We start from the raw sequence: 18,488 nt of genomic DNA, 5'->3' as shown, positions 1-18,488 counted from the left end.
TCAGTAAGCTATTGCAGTGTGTTGATAGGAAGACATTATCTGTTTCCAATCTACTATATTGCTTTTATTTTATGGTATTTTAATCTTACATATAAATATTAAAAGCTTTAATATCTCTTAATGGCTGTTATATGAGATTGAATGCAGAGACAATAGTATTTGTAAAGGATTAGTACATGAGGTTATAGGGGTGGTTTGGTTTTAGAATGTCAGTTATATTACTTTGTGTACCATGTTATAACGACTGTTGTTTTGTTGCTTTTTACTATCTTATTTGGTATGAACTTTGTTATTGTAACCAAAAGGAAAAATATAAAAAATAATGTTGTAACATGACATTTATAGTTGACCAAATTGATTAAAAAAATACGAAGAGAAGGGAATTAGCGACAAAACGACAGTCGTAAAATAGCTTGGAATGGAAACTGCTAGGATGAGAAAAAATTATTTAATGTTTTTTAGATGCGTTAATGTATATAAATGTGTTTTAGCATATGTTAGTTAGATCTTTAAATATATTAGTAGCCATTTAAGAAAATTTTCAGTTAAATTTTGCTCCCCTGTGAAATTACAAGTTAAAAAAATTCCCCTTATGCGTTTTTCGGCGAATTTTATTTTGGTGACTCATCAGAACCGCGCGAGCGTGTTTATGAGTCAGCGGGTTTCTCTGTGACATCATAGGCATCTATGTTTACATCGCGGCGTGCTCTGCAACTTTTGTTCCAAAGTTTTTGACGAAAATGGAAGATCGGGAAAATAATATTGTTGAATACGATCGTCTATCGTTACAAGGTAATTAAAATACTATTAACTTTATATTTTATTATTGTATGTTTAGTTTTGCAGTTACTTTATTTGTCCAACTCTTTCTCTAAGTACACATTTTGTATTTTTATTTGTTGAATATAATAGTCTATCGTTGCAATGCGATTAAAATTAACAAATTTTTTTTTAACCGAGGTTAGGGGGTTAGGTGTTGATGGTTAGGGGGTTAGTGGTTATAGGGGTTAGTAGTCACTAGTCAGTGGTTATAGGGGTAAGGGGTTAGTGGTTAGGGGTTAGCAAATAAGGTGGGGGGGGGAAGACTCTTCACTAGCACCGAAATTTTATTAATTTATTGTATGTTTAGTCAATAAACAATTTTTATCCAGCTAAAGTTTTTAAATTTTTATTTCTTTAGGTGAATGTGTTTAGTGGAGCACGGGTTTCGTTGGTCATATATATTTAGGCGGTTTTCACCCGTAGCATGTTTTAACGGCTGTGGTTTTAACGGCTGTGGTTTTTTAAAATTACTTTAATAAATTTTTCCCTCTTTATTCCAGATTCAAGTGACAATGGCTCTCCAAACAGAAAAGGCAAAAAAGGTAAAAAACTTGGTATATTCAGCTACAGAAGTCGTAAAACGGAACGAAAGAAAGAACATTTTGTTAACGGTAACTATGAATGCTTGATGCATTTTTATGGGGTTACTATGTGGTGCATATGCGACGGTCTTTACTAAAACTTATGCATAACTGTATAGGCTGTTAACGTATGTGTTAACTTACTAACTTATGAAAGGGCACAAGGTGTATGAAACAGAACACCCGTGTTATAACGACTATGGTTGCCAAACCATGCAAGAATGAAAAACTTATTAGTTATATATAGATAATAAATGTAAATATATATTTTGATGTGAACATTCCGTATTATAAATTCAGCCGTTTTAAGCAGTGTTTTGTTGTTTAAAATTCATATATCACGAATAATATAAAAGTTGGTTATGACATGCGTCCCAGGTTTCCTGATTCATAAACTCTTTACATCCTCGATGAGTAATCTGGGCTTATTGTTTGTATAAAGAGTTATCATTGCATGGTTGTTATAAATACAACATCAGTGGGTGTATGCATACATAATACATTTAAGCTTAAAATAACAATAATGTGCGGGGGATTATTGGTTCAATGGTTCAAAAAAATAATTTTTAAAATGATTTAATTGAATTGTTTTTGTAAATTAAAAATATTATGTTCATTTTTAAAACATATATATATATATATATTTTTGTGATTTTTATATTTAAGTTTTAATCTATGGTATTTTTATTTTAGGTGATTTCCAAAAAGAAGAAATAAGTTCAACATATACAGAGGTTGTTGTAATTATGTATGACGTATATGTTTTGTGCCTCTACGTGTGGGTGTATATGTACATGGGTGGCAAACCTGGGGTAGCAGGGTAGGCAGGCCCTTGTATAAAATTGACACATTGTAATGTGTGTCTAACTGTGTATATACCATGTGTGTATGTATATGTGTATTTTTAACATAATTGTATATGATGTTTATATATATGCTGTCTTATGCAAATAAACTACTTGTTTATGTTTGTTATTATCACCCATTACCAAAATAAAAACACTATAAAATAAATAATTTAGTAAACAATTAATTTCTGTAAATATTTGTCATGCTCAGGTCAGGTGTTCTTTGTAAATCAATAAATAATTAAATTTCTTTCACTTGAGTATCATATATGAGACTAGATCAATATTATGGATACAACAAGGATTATCTTCATCGGCCATTAATCTCAATGCGTTAATTTAATTAATGGTTATTCTAATGCTTTGGTTTTAAATTTAAATGCAATGTTAACAGTTTTATTGTTATATTCTGTTTTTTTGTTTAAACTTTTTTTTAATTTTGTTGCAGTATTCAAAGAGACAAATAAAAATTATCATATTTTCCTTTCTTTTCGTTTATAATATTTTTTTTTCATAGTTGAAAAAACATAACAGAAGTTATTAATTGAACTGCACGAGGTTGAATGAGTTAAATTGCACATACTTTACTTTTTACCATAACTTGTGTAAAAGTTCGCAAACTAACAAGGAACATTCATATTTTTAAAAATCTTACGTTTCTATTTTATTAAAGTTTTAAAGTCAACAACATTTTGTTGTTGACATTTATTTCTACTTTAAATTATAAACTACATTTTTTTTAATTTCTTAGATATTTTACTAAATTTATAACATGATAGTGGCATGTGTGACCTGTGATCACATAATGGAAGCAACAAACAGGGATTGTACAACCCATTGTTCACCCTCAATGCAAACAAACTCTTATTGTCCACCATTGTTATAACTTATGATGCGTACAATGTCTATTATAACATCATGAAAAAATTTTCTTGTACTTCTATAGAATGTCAAAATGTTGATCCTTTAAGATCACAATTATAAAACTTGGCAGAAGATCTCCTTGAGATTTATGAATGCACTTTTAATTTAGAAGTTTTTTTATTAGTTTGTTACCCTTTTACTCCCATCAATACTTTCTATTATACCATGCTATTTTTAAGTTAAAAACTAAAATTACAAAGTTTTTAAATTATTGTATTTGTTATCCAGGTAACACAGGAGTCAATACATAGCACCCATATCACACAACGTGCACGCACAGGTAATTAATCACATTATTTCCAAGATCCATCTGCCCAGTTTGGTTTCTGCATGTATTACTAACAACCTTATTTATCTCTGCGATTACGGTAACAAAGATTTTGAAATATTTAAAAGGGAAATGTCATTTGTTCCACTCCTGTTTTGACCGGGCATAATATGTTTTTAAGAAATGATAATAATATGTAATTTCTGGCAAAAAAGTTACAAATTATATTGAAATATTGACAAAAAAAACAAAATGTTATAAAAAATTTTGTTAGTTTTTAATTTTTTAATTTATACCTCCCAAAAAATAGGTTTTACATGAATACACTATGCCTTGGAAATACCATAGGGAAAAAATCATTACAATAGGAATTATTGGATTTTAAGTCAGTTCGTTCTTTCATTACGGCAAGATAAAAGAATATTTAAAGCAGGTTGATTAATCATACGCACGCAGGAAGTCGTAATAAAATTCGAATATCTTGTAACGTTAGGTGGTGATAGTCTTTCTAATGTTAGTGTGTGTGATATGTTATGGTATATGTGTATGGTTTAGGACGAGGTGTAGGCATAATATATATATGTGTTTATTTGTACAATAAAGGTTTGTTATTAGAATATCTTATAATGTTGGGTGGTGGTGGTGACTGGTTGTCTTTCTAATGTAAGTGTATATGATATGTGACTTTGTGTATAATTGTATATGGTATGTGACTTTGTGTATGGTATAGATTTGTGTATGGTTGTACAATTACAATTACATTCATGTATTATTAGAATATCTTGTAATTGACTTTTTATTGTAATGCTATTTAATAAAAATATGATTTTTATATGTGTGTTTATATGTAATATGCCTATTGATTTCTGTCTTATTAGAAAATAAATTACCAGGCAATAATTGTAGATATATATAGTCTCCTATTGTAGATACTTGTGTAATAACATGGATGCAACACCAGGTATAAATTAATAAACTATTTTAATTAACTACACTATGTTTGTTAACATAATTTTGTCTCTAATCTTGCCTTAACAACTGTCGTTTAACAAATTTTCGTTGTTTATATTATTCTTACTTTTGGTAATGTTCCTAAAAGCTTTTTAAATGAGTTCTGTCTTAAATTAAATATTAATTTTATACGTTTGTTTCAATTTAATAAATTGAATTATTCATAATTTTAAATAATATGTGTCATTATCAGAATCATTTGAAAAGTTTGTATTTTTTACTATCATTAAGATTTTAAACTGGTATTTAAAATGTAGTTTTTGTTTGTGAAATCATTATAAATCGATAAACATTTTTTATGATGTCAAAAATACATTTATTTTTATTCCCGACCTTTAAAAGTAATTTTAGTTTATATTCAACGTTTACAATGGTTTTATGACATCATAAAGTTTACAATCAACAATCGATTGATCTGGTATTATGACATCACAGTCGTGTAAATTCCTAGTATTGTCCTCGCTCTTATGCAACAAAGTGTCGCATTTAAATCGAACTTATAATATATCTATGTTTTTTGCAGGTTCCCATTTACACCGGTCCCCCGCCAAGGTAGGATCAATTATTAAACGAACAATGAAATATTTATTATGACCTCACAAATGCTTGATTGTTACACCTTTTGTAGCAATTGTGACGTATCAATGCCACTTCCTGTTCAATGACACGAAATGATTGATTAATATTTGATTTTCATAGAAACTCTTGTGTATAGTTAGCAGCATAATGTATAATACTACTGCCAGTCTATTATATACAAAGTACAACAGGTTTTTAGAGGGCTGTGTTTTTATTATGAGAGGCTTAACAGTGTGTAGACCAGATGTAACTTATAAAAACTTAATAATGTTCCGTTTAAAGGTAATTAGTAAAGCTAGTTTTACAAAGTATCAACAAAACAATAACCCTGAATTGGTTGCACTACTTTTCGCAGGTGTTTATGTAAATTAGATTATTTTAGACGACAGTGTTTTAAATTATTTGTTTTATTAAAATATAAATATAATGTATACAAATATATATGTTATGTATTTAGTATAATATATCATCATACATTTCCATCTAAATAATTCAAATAGTTATTAAAAAATACTATCTATTTAGGAAAAATAAAAAATAAATATATGTACCTATATTTTTGAGTTAAAAAAAATTGGTTTTCTGTTCCATAACAAAATAATTTCTTGCAAAAAATGTTGGTAGTAATAATTGTATTCTTTGCAAACAATACGCCATAAAACTTTTATTAGAATGTTTCACCTTTGATTGACAGCTACTTACAAAACAGATCAATGTTTGATTATGAAACAATAAGCGTTGAAATAAGTTTTTCATTATAAAAATTCAATACCTCGTCCCACAGTGCGTTGTATGATTAGTTGGGAAGACTACTTGACCCCTATATTGAAAATCATAGTATGTTTAATGTACAGTGGTAAAAAAACACTGTTTTAAAAATATACTTTAGATTATTAGTATGAGTTATTGTTTTAATACTACTTTGTAAAACTAATTGTCAAAAATAATGAAGTGTCGGTCAAATACAACTTAACTTATATAAACACTTGTGAAAATTAGTGCAACCAATTCAGATTATTGTTTTGTTGACACTTTAAAAAATTACCTAAAACAAGTCAAAAATTATAACAAAATTTTTTTTTAGTTTTTTTATTTTAGTTTTGTTATTGTCTTCTTTATGTCATAATAAGTTGTCACAATGAGTGGCATTCTGGAAAAGTCGTTGTTATATTTCCAGGATGATCGCAAACCACCAACACACAAGTTGCATATCAAGTTGATTGGGGGGGAGGGGCTTGCTGCAAGGGATTCTAATGGTGAGTGCTTGTAATGCTATGGTCTGTATATGGATTGGGTCATGGTAATGCAAGCCATGGGACCTGGGGTTCCTATTACCCAAACATTGTATATGCACATTCTATTCTATATGGGTGAGGTCTTCAGTGAGACACACCTGAGACCTGGGATGTAGGTTCATTCCACCCAGGGTGCTACCATCTAGACCCCACTAAGGCAGTTTATAGACACTCAATATTAGTATACACCCCCCTTCATACACAGTGTGTGCGATAATTAAAGTTCATCTTTCCCACCAGGCTTGAGCGACCCTTACGTGAAGATACGCATCAACAATCGAACTGTGTATAAAAGTAAATGCTGCAAGTTAACCCTCGACCCACGATGGGACGAAGACTTTGCGATCGAGGTTTGTTGGCTGATTAATGGATGGATTTAATTCAGTTTTGAAAATAAAAGAAAAAAGAATTACATTAATTGTTAATGATAGAAACAGTTTAAGAAATTGTTTGAAAATTTTTATACGAGATTTATATTGCTGTATTTACCACCAATGTTGTGAAGTAATTGCTTGTTCTTTTTAGGGGTAATTGCGAAGATTGAAAATAATAATTGCTTCATATTATTTTTGTAGTTTGTGCAGATGTTCTATGTAACTGTGGATATAAATTCTTTACTTACTTGCCTTATACCTTGATGTTCACAGCACACTACGCTTAATTCAAGTAACACATGTTTTAACCACTGCCGCATCGTCACAATCCATAGAAATAGTATAAACAACAACATAGACATAATATAAAATACACTGGTTGAGGCAAATTATAGTAACATAGAAAATTTTATACAGGACAAAATTTATTTTATACTTTTTCAATATAAGGTGATTGCATTTTAACAGGTTGACATGGAGGCGCACGTAGTGCTGCACGTGTACGACAAAGACCGGGGGTTCACTGATGACTTCATGGGGGCTGCGGAAATCGATCTGGCAACACTGACGCAAAACCCTGAGGAGATCAACCTCCATTTATCGGATGAAAGCAGTGAAGAGGAATTGGGATATATTAATATTCATGGTTATCTTACATCTGTCAATCATGAAGTCCCTGCTGTGAGTAGATGGGGTTGGTGTTATAATGTATTGGTCATGTTATGTATATATATGTTTAAATTCTTCTGTATTATAAGTGTGATGTACTTTGAATTGCGTGTAAACATATTAAAAGCTTTGCATATGATTATTAGCATTATTGAGGATTGGGCAACCCTTGTGTGGAATTTGTGGTTGAGTTATATGGGTTGCTGTTGGGGTAATGGACCAACCCTGGCCTAAATCCCAGGTCCCACAGCGTGCCTCACTGTAGGACCTCACCCATATAGAATATAATGTGCATATACAATGTTGGGTTAATGGGCCAACCCTGGTCTAAACGCCAGGTCCCACAGCGTGCCTCACTGTAGGACCTCACCCATAAAGGATAGAAACTTTACTTTAAAAATTTAACATCAGAAAGTATTTTATATCTATGTGATTTACAATATATGATATCTCTATAGTTACAGCCTCAGCCAATCAAAGAAGAAGTGATCACTCAAGCGGAAACCCCGGTTTTATCGGCCAAGAAAGATTTCGGGACAATGAAACGTAACCAAGGTGTGTGATGTCATCGATGATGTCATATGTGTGATGTCATTAAATATTATATTGTGTTTCATTTAACAGCAATTGCCCAACCCAAGGGTCACCAATGGTTTGTCCAAATTATCAGCCATACAAAAAACAGTCACCTACAAAGTTACATACGTGGTACCTCGTAAGCGGGCAGGAGGTGTATGAAACAGAACACCCGTGTTATAACAACTGTTGTTGTCCCACCATGCGAGGATATATATAAGTTACATACATTCATGCCATCCATGCTAAACATTGGAGTTGTAACAATACATACCACCCCACTTAACGCATGGTTGTCACCCAGGTTCAGTCCGCGGCACCCGCCATTTATTCCCGGTTGCCATCGCGACCGTGCAACTTGTGTCCGGTAGTAACCTCCCCGCACGAGACGCCAACGGGTTCTCGGATCCCTACGTTAAGTTAATGCTTGGCAAGTGGAAGAAGAAGAGTAAGGTGTGTGGGGTCAATTATTAGTATGAGATAGTGTAGGCTATTGAGTGTCTATAAACTGCCTCAGTGGGGTCTAGATGGTAGCACCCTGGGTGTTGGGGTAATAGACCTACATCCCAGGTCTCAGGTGCCTCACTGAAGACCTCACTCTTATAGAATAGAATCTCTATTATTGAGTGTCTATAAACTGCCACAGTGGGGTCTAGATGGTAGCACCCTGGGTGTTGGGGTAATATACCTACATCCTAGGTCTCAGGTGTACCTCACTGAAGACCTCACCCTTATAGAATAGAATCTCTATTATTGAGTGTCTATAAACTGCCTCAGTGGGGTCTAGATGGTAGCACCCTGGGTGTTGGGGTAATAGACCTACATCCCAGGTCTCATGGTGTGTCTCACTGAAGACCTCACCCTTATAGAATAGAATCTCTATTATTGAGTGTCTATACACTGCCTCAGTGGGTAACATTATGTATACGCAGGTTATGTAAGTTTGGATTATAGTTAGCAATCCTGTTATACATTCCAATACAACACCAGGTTTGCTACAAGACATTGAACCCGCTATGGAAGGAGGAATTCACCATCCAACTTTGTAATAAAGAAACTTCTATGTTGGATGTTACTGTGTGGGATAAAGATTCTTACAGGAAAGATGATTTTATTGGGAGGTGGGTTGGTTGTGATGTCATAGGTGTGTGTGTGATATAATGGTCAACTCTGGTCTAAATCCCAAGGTCTTCAAAATCACCTCACCCATATGGAACAGGTGTAATAAAATTTGATAAATATTAACTATGGTATGTTCTGTGAATCTGGCCCTGATATAGCACTTATATTGTTGGGCGATTCCCGTTGCAACACACTTAACGACAATTGCTCCAACCCAGTCGCCACTTATGTGTTATCTAAGTTGTCAGCTAAACAGAAAAACAATCACCCACAAAGTTACATACATGGTAACTTGTAAGCTGGCATGAGGTGTATGAAACAGAACACATGTGTTGTAACAACTGTTGTTGCCCTGCCATGCGAGGATAAATAAGTTACATACGTAGTAACTTGTAAGCGGGTATGAGGTTTATGTAACAGAACACCTGTGTTGTAACGACTGTTGTTGTCCCGCCATGCGAGGATAAATAAGTTACATACGTAGTAACTTGTAAGCGGGTATGAGGTTTATAAAACAGAACACCTGTGTTATAACAACTATCATTACCCTACAAGCCTAAATAAGTTCCACACATTCATACAGATGTGATTTGGATCTATGGAACCTTGAGCGCGAGGTCACCCATTCATTACAACTGAACTTACTCGATACAACGGGTAGTTTATTATTCCTTATCACTGTACATGGGGTGGATGCCGGCGAGAATACATTGACGTCATATGACCTGGGGAACCTAAGGTCCAGATATGTAAGTCATATTTATACATATATTGTATTATTGTAATGTATTAATAGTAAGTCATAATGTACGTTGTTACATGTTAGTGATATATCTGTCATGTTTTTTATTTCATCTGTCGTTACCCACCTACCTTTTCACAGTTCGTTTTATTCATCATGTTTTTCATAATTGTGTTATGGCTCATATGTGAGGGATATTTATACGTGATACATTAGAAGGTGGTGTCCTGTTTCTTCTACCAGGCATAATGTAAATAATCTTTAGTAGCTTATATGATATAATATCTCGTGTATTTCAAATATTTTTTTCAATATTACGAAATACAAAATATTGATAAAAATGTCGGCTTCTTACAACTTTACCACAATAGTTGTTTAATTATTGAATGTCTTGTAGCAACAACAGCATAAAAATAATAAAATAAATTTACATTTAAATTAATATTATTTTTTACCAAAGTTTTCTATTTATTTATATATTACAATATACTTGATAGCAACAACAGTCGAGTTAACTCTTTTTTTTACAATATTATGACAGACGAAATGTTTGTGCAATAAAATGTGTGGTTTTTATCAGAAAAGGTATTTATTTATACATCACAATAAGCCTTGTTAGCAACAATGTTAGAATAATATGTATTATGCAAACTCTACTTTTCACTCTGTTTGTGCTGTAACCATTTCTCACCCAAAAACAAAATAATTACTTCCCAATTACAGCTTCCCTTATTTAATATTTATGAGGAGTTGTTACACTGAAGTGACACGCTGACAAGTCAATTTATTTAAAATATATCGACCCCCATTATAACCAACCCAACTGCACTGTGATATGAGACATCATATTGTTACATCATATACACCAATATAACTTTAAACATTACCCCACACACATATATAGAACATGGGGAATTATTACATTTTTTTAGAAGGTCTTACATGTGAAAATATATATTTATAGTAGGGTGAGGGAAGATGGGACACTTTTTTATTCTATTTTTTTGCGTCCCATTTATCCTCGCGACTTCCATGGACCGTTGTTAATTGTTTAAAACACGATCAAGATATTTGGATATTTTGTGCTAAAGTTGTCCCATCTTCCCCCACCCTACTATCCATAAGTTCCATTTATTTATAAATTGCATTGTGCCTTGTAGCCACAACAGCTTCAAACTAATAATATACATATGTTCATTTAAAAAATTCATGTTTTTTACCAGAAGAGACATTTATTTATAATTTATCACATTAAAAGTGGTAGCAACATTATGCCTCGTAAAAACTTATTGCAGACAAAATAGTGGTGTAATGAAATGAGTCAGAAGATCTATTTGTTTATATATCACATTTCACGTGATAGGACCAGTTTATTTAACAAACTACACTCACTTAATTTCCTCGTGTAGTCGATAATTGTGTCGCGCGTCATATTTATAGATCATGCGCCTCTTCCATCAACCACTAATGCAACTCATTTATTATTTATACGAGTCTTCGGTCTCAGTTTATTATTAGATCCCAACATATGTTGACATTAGGCTGCTAATAATGTTAATTCATTGGTGTACGGGAGAGTGTAAAGCATTACATTTGTAACAATTAACATATTTTGTAAAAGTTTAAATTTTAATTCCATCTATTCTAGAATAAAATAAAAACCTTAATTAAATATATTTAACATTAAGGTCATATGTGTACAAAACAACTTTGTAAACATTAAATAAATAAAAAAATAGTAAAATTAAATTTGAAAAAAATTATGAGTAAATTTCTAACATTAACTTTATTTAACAGTAAATTATATGTACAGTTCAACTTTATAATTATTTAATCCATTTAATCCAGAACAAGATGAAAACCTTTGAGGATTTATCGGACATTGGTTTTGCTGAGATCAAGATAATATCGGCAAGTGGTTTGCGAGCTGCTGATATTAACGGGAAATCCGACCCGTTTTGTGTCGTGCAGTTGTGCAATGCAAGAGCTCAAACACAAACTTGTTATAAGACATTGGACCCAGTGTGGAACAGGGTGTTTACTTTGTAAGTTGGGGTTATAATAATCATTTGTGAATCGCATATTCATAATACAGTGGTCAGAGTGGCTCTCCTGGATCAGAGGTTATGGGTTCAAGGCTCGATGCTGCTAACTTTGGGTTAGTGTCTTGCTCAAGGACACATACGCCCACAAGGGATCGTAACCTGCCAGATTTGAAGCTAGATTCTAAATTCTACTCATTCAATTCACCCATACACACCTACTTTAATATTACATACATACCTATTTTCTTAATAATTTCTTAGCATCCATTAATCCATGTTTTCACCCACAGCCCCATCAAGGATGTGCACGATGTGTTCGAGTTATTCATCTTCGACAGCGATAACGTAACGGACCGTGAGTTCCTCGGTCGGGCCTCCATTCCTCTGCTCAACGCTGTTAATGGGGAGGAACATGTTTATGCACTGAAAGATAGAAAGTTGAGAGAGAGGACAAAAGGAAACGTGACGATACAGATCAGTTACATTTATAACCCCGTGAGTTTGTGTGTGTGTTATATAAGTATTCTATATGAATAAGGTTCTGGAGGACTTGGGAATCATCCAGGTTTGCCCATTACCCTAACAATCATATGTGTTTTATGTGGGAATAATTTTCTATGGAGCGGATCCATATTAAGAAACTTAGGATTTTGGGCAGAGTTGGCCCATTACCCCAAACTCCCTGTTAATTTAGAAATTACGTTGCAAATAATTTAGTGTTAATTTATTATAATATTTTGATTACACCTTAAAACATCTACAAGCACTTGATCTAGAATTCTGAACCTCACTGAGGCAGTTTACACGCACTTAACACAAAGAATTCTTACTTTTTTATATTGCTTTAACCTATAATGTCCATTTATGATTTCCAGATTATAGTAAACAGCTTTTTACTTATCAAATGAATAAAACTTAACGACGAATGTCCAGATTCGCGCTGCGATTCGAACTTTCACCCCACGGGAGGAGAAATACATGGAGGAAGATTGTAAGTTCAAGAAAGCTCTTCTTCTCAACAACTTCCAACGTGTATGGCGACTCGTGCAAAGTATAATCGCGACAGCTGAGTTCGTAAACTCCTGCTTCACTTGGAAGAATCCTCGCAGAAGTGGAATTGCTTTCCTTGTGAGTTGGTTCAATTATTTTTAGTTTCTTTTTAGATTAAATTGAAAACTAAAACCATCTTTAGTAATGGGGAACCTATACTATATCTTTTACTTATCGTGTTTTTAACAATTAATATTTAGTCGTTAGGGTGTAGTTATGTAATTCTATAATGTCTGATGGCATGCCACGTTTTTGGAACCACATAGAATAAAACACGGTTAAACTTAAGTAAAAGTAGCTGAAGCTGTTGCAATCTGTGGTAAATGATAAAGCAGTGCTAGATGTTCCAAAACAAACCATAAAACCCCAACAATTGATCAAGCTGTTTCTACCATTAACGATTAATGTAATAATTTTTTCCCTAATTTCATAACTGAATTAAATTCATTGATTATATTAATCAATACAAGTTCTTTAATGGAACCTTCATTAATTAATTATTCATTCACTTTTTATAATAAATAATTGTAGATATAATTACAAAACTATTGTCACGAGTTTATTGATTAAAATTTGCATACAGCACATTAGTGTCAATTAACATACACAAACAATTTAAGTCTGATCTTTTGGCAAGTTTATCTTATATAATACGCACACACAAACCTAGTCAATGAAAAGGAACGTTAACAAAAAATATTAACAAGAAGAGATTAGTAGGTTTAATTAATCTACGGCAACAACAGTTTGTTTTTTAAGTTTGCCTGTCTCTAACCAAGGGGTAATCGGTTCAAGGCTCAATGCTGCTACCATTGTGGGCGTATGTGTCCTTGGGAAAAAACACTTATGGCTTTCATTAATAATGAAATAATACACAAGGTTTATCCTAACACCCAAATAACCCCCCCCATCCACAGGCGTTTCTAGTCATAGTATGGAACTTTGAGTTATACATGCTCCCAATATCATTGTTGATGCTTATCATGAAAACATACGTTGATGTGTTCGTTAGACGCCAACCACTAGCGGCAGTAGAGAGTGGGAAGTATAAGTGAGTTTGTGATGTCATACTTAACCTATTGTTTAGAAACAATTAAAAGTTTTGTTGTTTTTTTTTAATCACGATTTAAATGTCCCCTAATTTAAGAAAAGCCAGGAAAATTTTACGTAACAATTATATTTATAGTTTTGACTTGTGATTCCAACTTAACAGACAATGCTCCAATAATGAGTTGTAGCAACCTGTGTGTTTGGGTAATAACCCTGGCCTAAATCTTAAGCCACATTATGTATCTTACTGTACTACCTTCCATATAAAATCGCACAAGAATTATTTCATATTCATTACTTAACAATACCCACATAGTTAGTAGTATCTTCGAAACATTAGGCTAACCATTATTACACTTCATATATTATTTGTCCCATAACACATATGACTTATGACATCACATTACCCACAGTGATGATGATGATGAAACAGAGGACGAACCGAACAAACCAAGTTTAATGCAACGAATATCCGCACTACAAGATGTGCTGACCAAAGTTCAAAATATCCTGGATTATATTTCATCGTTCGGGGAGAGGGTGAAAAAGTAAGTTATGATGTCATAGTGATGTCATCATGTATAGAATAATGGCTTGAATGCTACCATTGTGGGCGTATGTTTCCTTGAGCAATACACATAGCGTCCTTTCTTCAACCCACTTGTCACTAATGGGTTGAAGAAATTGTCAGCCATACATAAAAAAATCTTGCACTAAGTTACTTACATGGTAACTAGTAAGCAGGCACGAGGTGTATGAAACACAACACCCGTGTTATAACAACTGTTGTTGCCCCGCCATGCGAGGATAAAAAAGTTACATACGTGGTAACTTGTAAGCGGGCATGAGGTGTATGAAACAGAACACCCGTGTTATAACGACTGTCGTTTTCCCGTCATGCGAGGATAAATAAGTTACATACATGGTAACTTGTAGGCAGGCACGAGGTGTATGAAACAGAACACCCGTGTTATAACGACTGTCGTTTTCCCGTCATGCGAGGATAAATAAGTTACATACGTGGTAACTTGTAAGCGGGCATGAGGTGTATGAAACAGAACACCCGTGTTATAACGACTGTCGTTTTCCCGTCATGCGAGGATAAATAAGTTACATACGTGGTAACTTGTAAGCGGGCATGAGGTGTATGAAACAGAACACCCGTGTTATAACGACTGTCGTTTTCCCGTCATGCGAGGATAAATAAGTTACATACGTGGTAACTTGTAAGCGGGCATGAGGTGTATGAAACAGAACACCCGTGTTATAACGACTGTCGTTTTCCCGTCATGCGAGGATAAATAAGTTACATACGTGGTAACTTGTAAGCGGGCACGAGGTGTATGAAACAGAACACCTGTGTTATAACGACTGACGTTGCCCCGCCATGCGAGGATAAATAAGTTACATACGTGGTAACTTGTAAGCGGGCATGAGGTGTATGAAACAGAACACCCGTGTTATAACGACTGTCGTTGCCCCGCCATGCGAGGATAAACAAGTTACATACATGGTAACTTGTAAGCAGGCACAAGGTGTATGAAACAAAACACCCGTGTTATAACGACTGTCGTTGTCCTGCCATGCAAGGATAAATAAGTTACATACATGGTAACTTGTAAGCAGGCACAAGGTGTATGAAACAAAACACCCGTGTTATAACAACTGTCGTTGTCCTGCCATGCAAGGATAAATAAGTTACATACATGGTAACTTGTAAGCAAGCACAAGGTGTATGAAACAGAACACCCGTGTTATAACGACTGTTGTTGCCCCGCCATGCGAGGATAAACAAGTTACATACGTGGTAACTTGTAAGCAAGCACGAGGTGTATGAAACAGAACACCTGTGTTATACCGACTGTCGTTGCCCTGCCATGCGAGGATAAACAAGTTACATACATGGTAACTTGTAAGCGGGCACGAGGTGTATGAAACAGAACACCCGTGTTATACCGACTGTCGTTGCCCTGCCATGCGAGGATAAACAAGTTACATACATGGTAACTTGTAAGCGGGACCGAGGTGTATGAAACAGAACACCCGTGTTATACCGACTGTCGTTGCCCCGCCATGCGAGGATAAATAAGTTCATTCATACATATGCATTCATACCCAAATAAATACCCAACATTATATCCTTACAGTACATTTTCATGGAGAGTTCCTTTCCTATCCTGGCTTGCTGTTTGTATATTCTGCTTGGTGGCTTTAGTGTTATATTTGTTCCCACTGCGAGCCATAGTTCTGTTATGGGGAATCAACAAGTTCACTAAGAGGTTGCGGAAACCAGATTTCGTTCCAAACAACGAAGTGATGGATTTCTTATCAAGAGTTCCTTCCCATGTACAAATTGTAAGTTGAATTAAATATACAAGTCAACTTTTATAGTTAAGTTTACCTAAATATATATTTTCGCCCAAAAAATTTGAAAAACAAAACTGCAAAATTTTATTTTGTTATAACGTTTTATTATTCATGGAAAAAGTGTTGAATACACAAGTAACTTACACAATGTTCGTTTTATAAAGATTTTATTTTAATATTTAAGAAATTATGTTTTTTCTAATCTCTTTGTTTTACAGGATGACTTCAGGGAAATCCCCATCGAACAAGGATCACCTAGGAGTTCTAAAAAGAAACGATGATAATGACATCATAATGAAAGACTATGATGACATACTTGATGACATCATCACACTATGACGTCACGTATGTTGTTTTTAACAATACTCATGACTGTTAATATGATCTTTATTGTCAATATTTCAATTCTTTTTTCCTTTTTTTTTTTGGTTTATTTGACTTTAACACAGCAATAATAATAATTACCAAGTGCTGGAAAACAGGGATTCCTAAACATCACACCACGAAGTCTTTGAATCCCTGTTTTTGAATCCCAAGCTTCCACACACCATGTTCCTTAACATTGCCCACCATGGGCGCCAAACCTGGGGTGGCAGGGTGGGCAGGCCAACCCTGGAACTTTCTACACTGCGTAATTTAGTAAACATTGCAACCAATAAGTTAGATTTGCTTCACAGGATTGTGTGTCTAACTATCCCTGCCTCCCCTGTGTTTTACAAAGTTTGGCGCCTACGTTGCCCATTATTGAGCTTGTAATATTTGTTCCCACATTTACTTGTTAACATGGCATGTTAGGATGGCACAACTGTATATAATATAACTATATAGTAGGGTGGGGTAAGATAGATACTGTAAGCACATAATATCAACAATTTCCTGAATCGTGTTTTAACAAGGCTCTTTCAGAGTTGTGTAATAAAAATATTCTTTGTTTACCACCAAATGGGACGATAAGAGGGAATGAAAACATGTACCATCTTGCCCCAACCTACTATGGGGATGTTATGCATTACTTAGCAATGTTAGCACATAATATCTTGCATAAATATCCTAATTTTATTTTCGTTCCTAACAATATATATTGCATTCATAGTTGTCTATTATACTTTAGTTGTTGTGTAGTTCCCATGTTATAACGCAGCAATATTTAATGAAACCAAAGACTATTCAACCTCAAAGGCTTATTTTTAACAATAATCATAATGTTTCTGTAAAAAAACACAGAAATATCAAATCTTGTTTTTATTTACTCTGTAATTCAATTTTTTTTAGAAATATTTCTTTTTTTTCTTCTTTTTTTTAAGTAACAGTTAAAACTTTTTGCCCTATAGTTGAAAGATAATTTTACACAGTTTTGGATCTTTTTTAACATAATTGCAAACTTTTTTAATAATAAAAACGCTGTCCAAAATTACACAAAGTTTTGTTTTCATTTAAAAATTGTTGATCTTTCTGTAAAGACAAAATTGTGCTTCTTTATTTAAAATACTGAATTGCGTTATTTATAAATGTTTTTTCTCTCTTTTTTTTGTTTTTTTACCAAATCGTTAAAATGACCAAATTAACAAATTTTCCATAATGTTTCGTTATTTTTATTTTTTTTATTTTCCTTTTAAAATAGAAACAATTTTAAAAAGAAAAATCATAGTATCAAGTAATAATTTCATTCATATTTTCTTAAAATAAGAGTGCGGGAATATTTATGGTTCCCAGTTAATATTGAGTTGTTTTACACACTTTACCTTCTATATCCCAAGCAGCCGCGATCAACTTGTTTAGTTTTTTAATAAATTTCAGACTTTATGATGTATTTGCCTCATGCTTGCTTAAGGGTTAACAAACTAATTTAACCACGACAGTCGTTATAACACAGGTGTTATGTTTCATACAACTCGTGCCTGCTTACAAGTTACCATGTATGTAACTTATTTATCCTCGAGCGGCGGGGCAACAACAGTTGTTATAACACGGGTGTTATGTTTCATACACCTCGTGCTCGCTTACAGGTTACCATGTATGTAACTTTGTGGGTGATTGTTTTTTTGTATGGCTGACGATTCAGCTAACCCATTAGTGATCACTGGGTTGGATCATTAAGTGTCTCGCCCAAGGCCTACAATGGTAGCAACATTAAGCTTGAACACGATATCAATACAATATGTCTA

At 33.6% G+C, this 18,488-nt stretch overlaps 1 protein-coding gene across 3 annotated transcripts; it reads left to right on the top strand.

Moving 5' to 3' along the window:
- The first annotated feature begins 261 nt into the window (after positions 1–261).
- On the top strand, positions 262–18,134 carry LOC149737240 (multiple C2 and transmembrane domain-containing protein 1-like). Of its 3 annotated transcripts, none has more exons than XM_089877569.1 (19): positions 262–792; positions 1,323–1,433; positions 2,097–2,137; positions 3,404–3,455; positions 4,978–5,006; positions 6,211–6,289; positions 6,569–6,678; positions 7,171–7,383; positions 7,836–7,926; positions 8,252–8,400; positions 8,938–9,068; positions 9,653–9,818; positions 11,660–11,856; positions 12,147–12,351; positions 12,790–12,984; positions 13,824–13,957; positions 14,370–14,504; positions 16,104–16,311; positions 16,542–18,134. In XM_089877569.1, exons 1-19 carry the CDS (start codon positions 741–743, stop codon positions 16,602–16,604), a joined length of 2,361 nt encoding a protein of 786 aa, XP_089733695.1. In that variant the 5' UTR covers positions 262–740; the 3' UTR covers positions 16,605–18,134. The 3 variants fall into 3 exon arrangements, with proteins under 3 accessions (XP_089733695.1, XP_089733694.1, XP_089733696.1); XM_089877568.1 differs by having other exon boundaries at positions 266–792; positions 7,830–7,926; XM_089877570.1 differs by lacking the exons at positions 262–792; positions 1,323–1,433; positions 2,097–2,137; positions 3,404–3,455 and adding an exon at positions 4,201–4,404 and having other exon boundaries at positions 7,830–7,926.
- Positions 18,135–18,488: the final 354 nt, after the last annotated feature.

The sequence above is a fragment of the Ciona robusta genome, chromosome 4 (assembly GCF_009617815.1).
Source record: "Ciona robusta chromosome 4, ASM961781v2".
Lineage (NCBI taxonomy): Eukaryota > Metazoa > Chordata > Ascidiacea > Phlebobranchia > Cionidae > Ciona > Ciona robusta.
The sequence above is the reverse complement of the archived record's forward strand: the minus strand, read 5'-3'. Positions and strand labels throughout refer to the sequence as shown.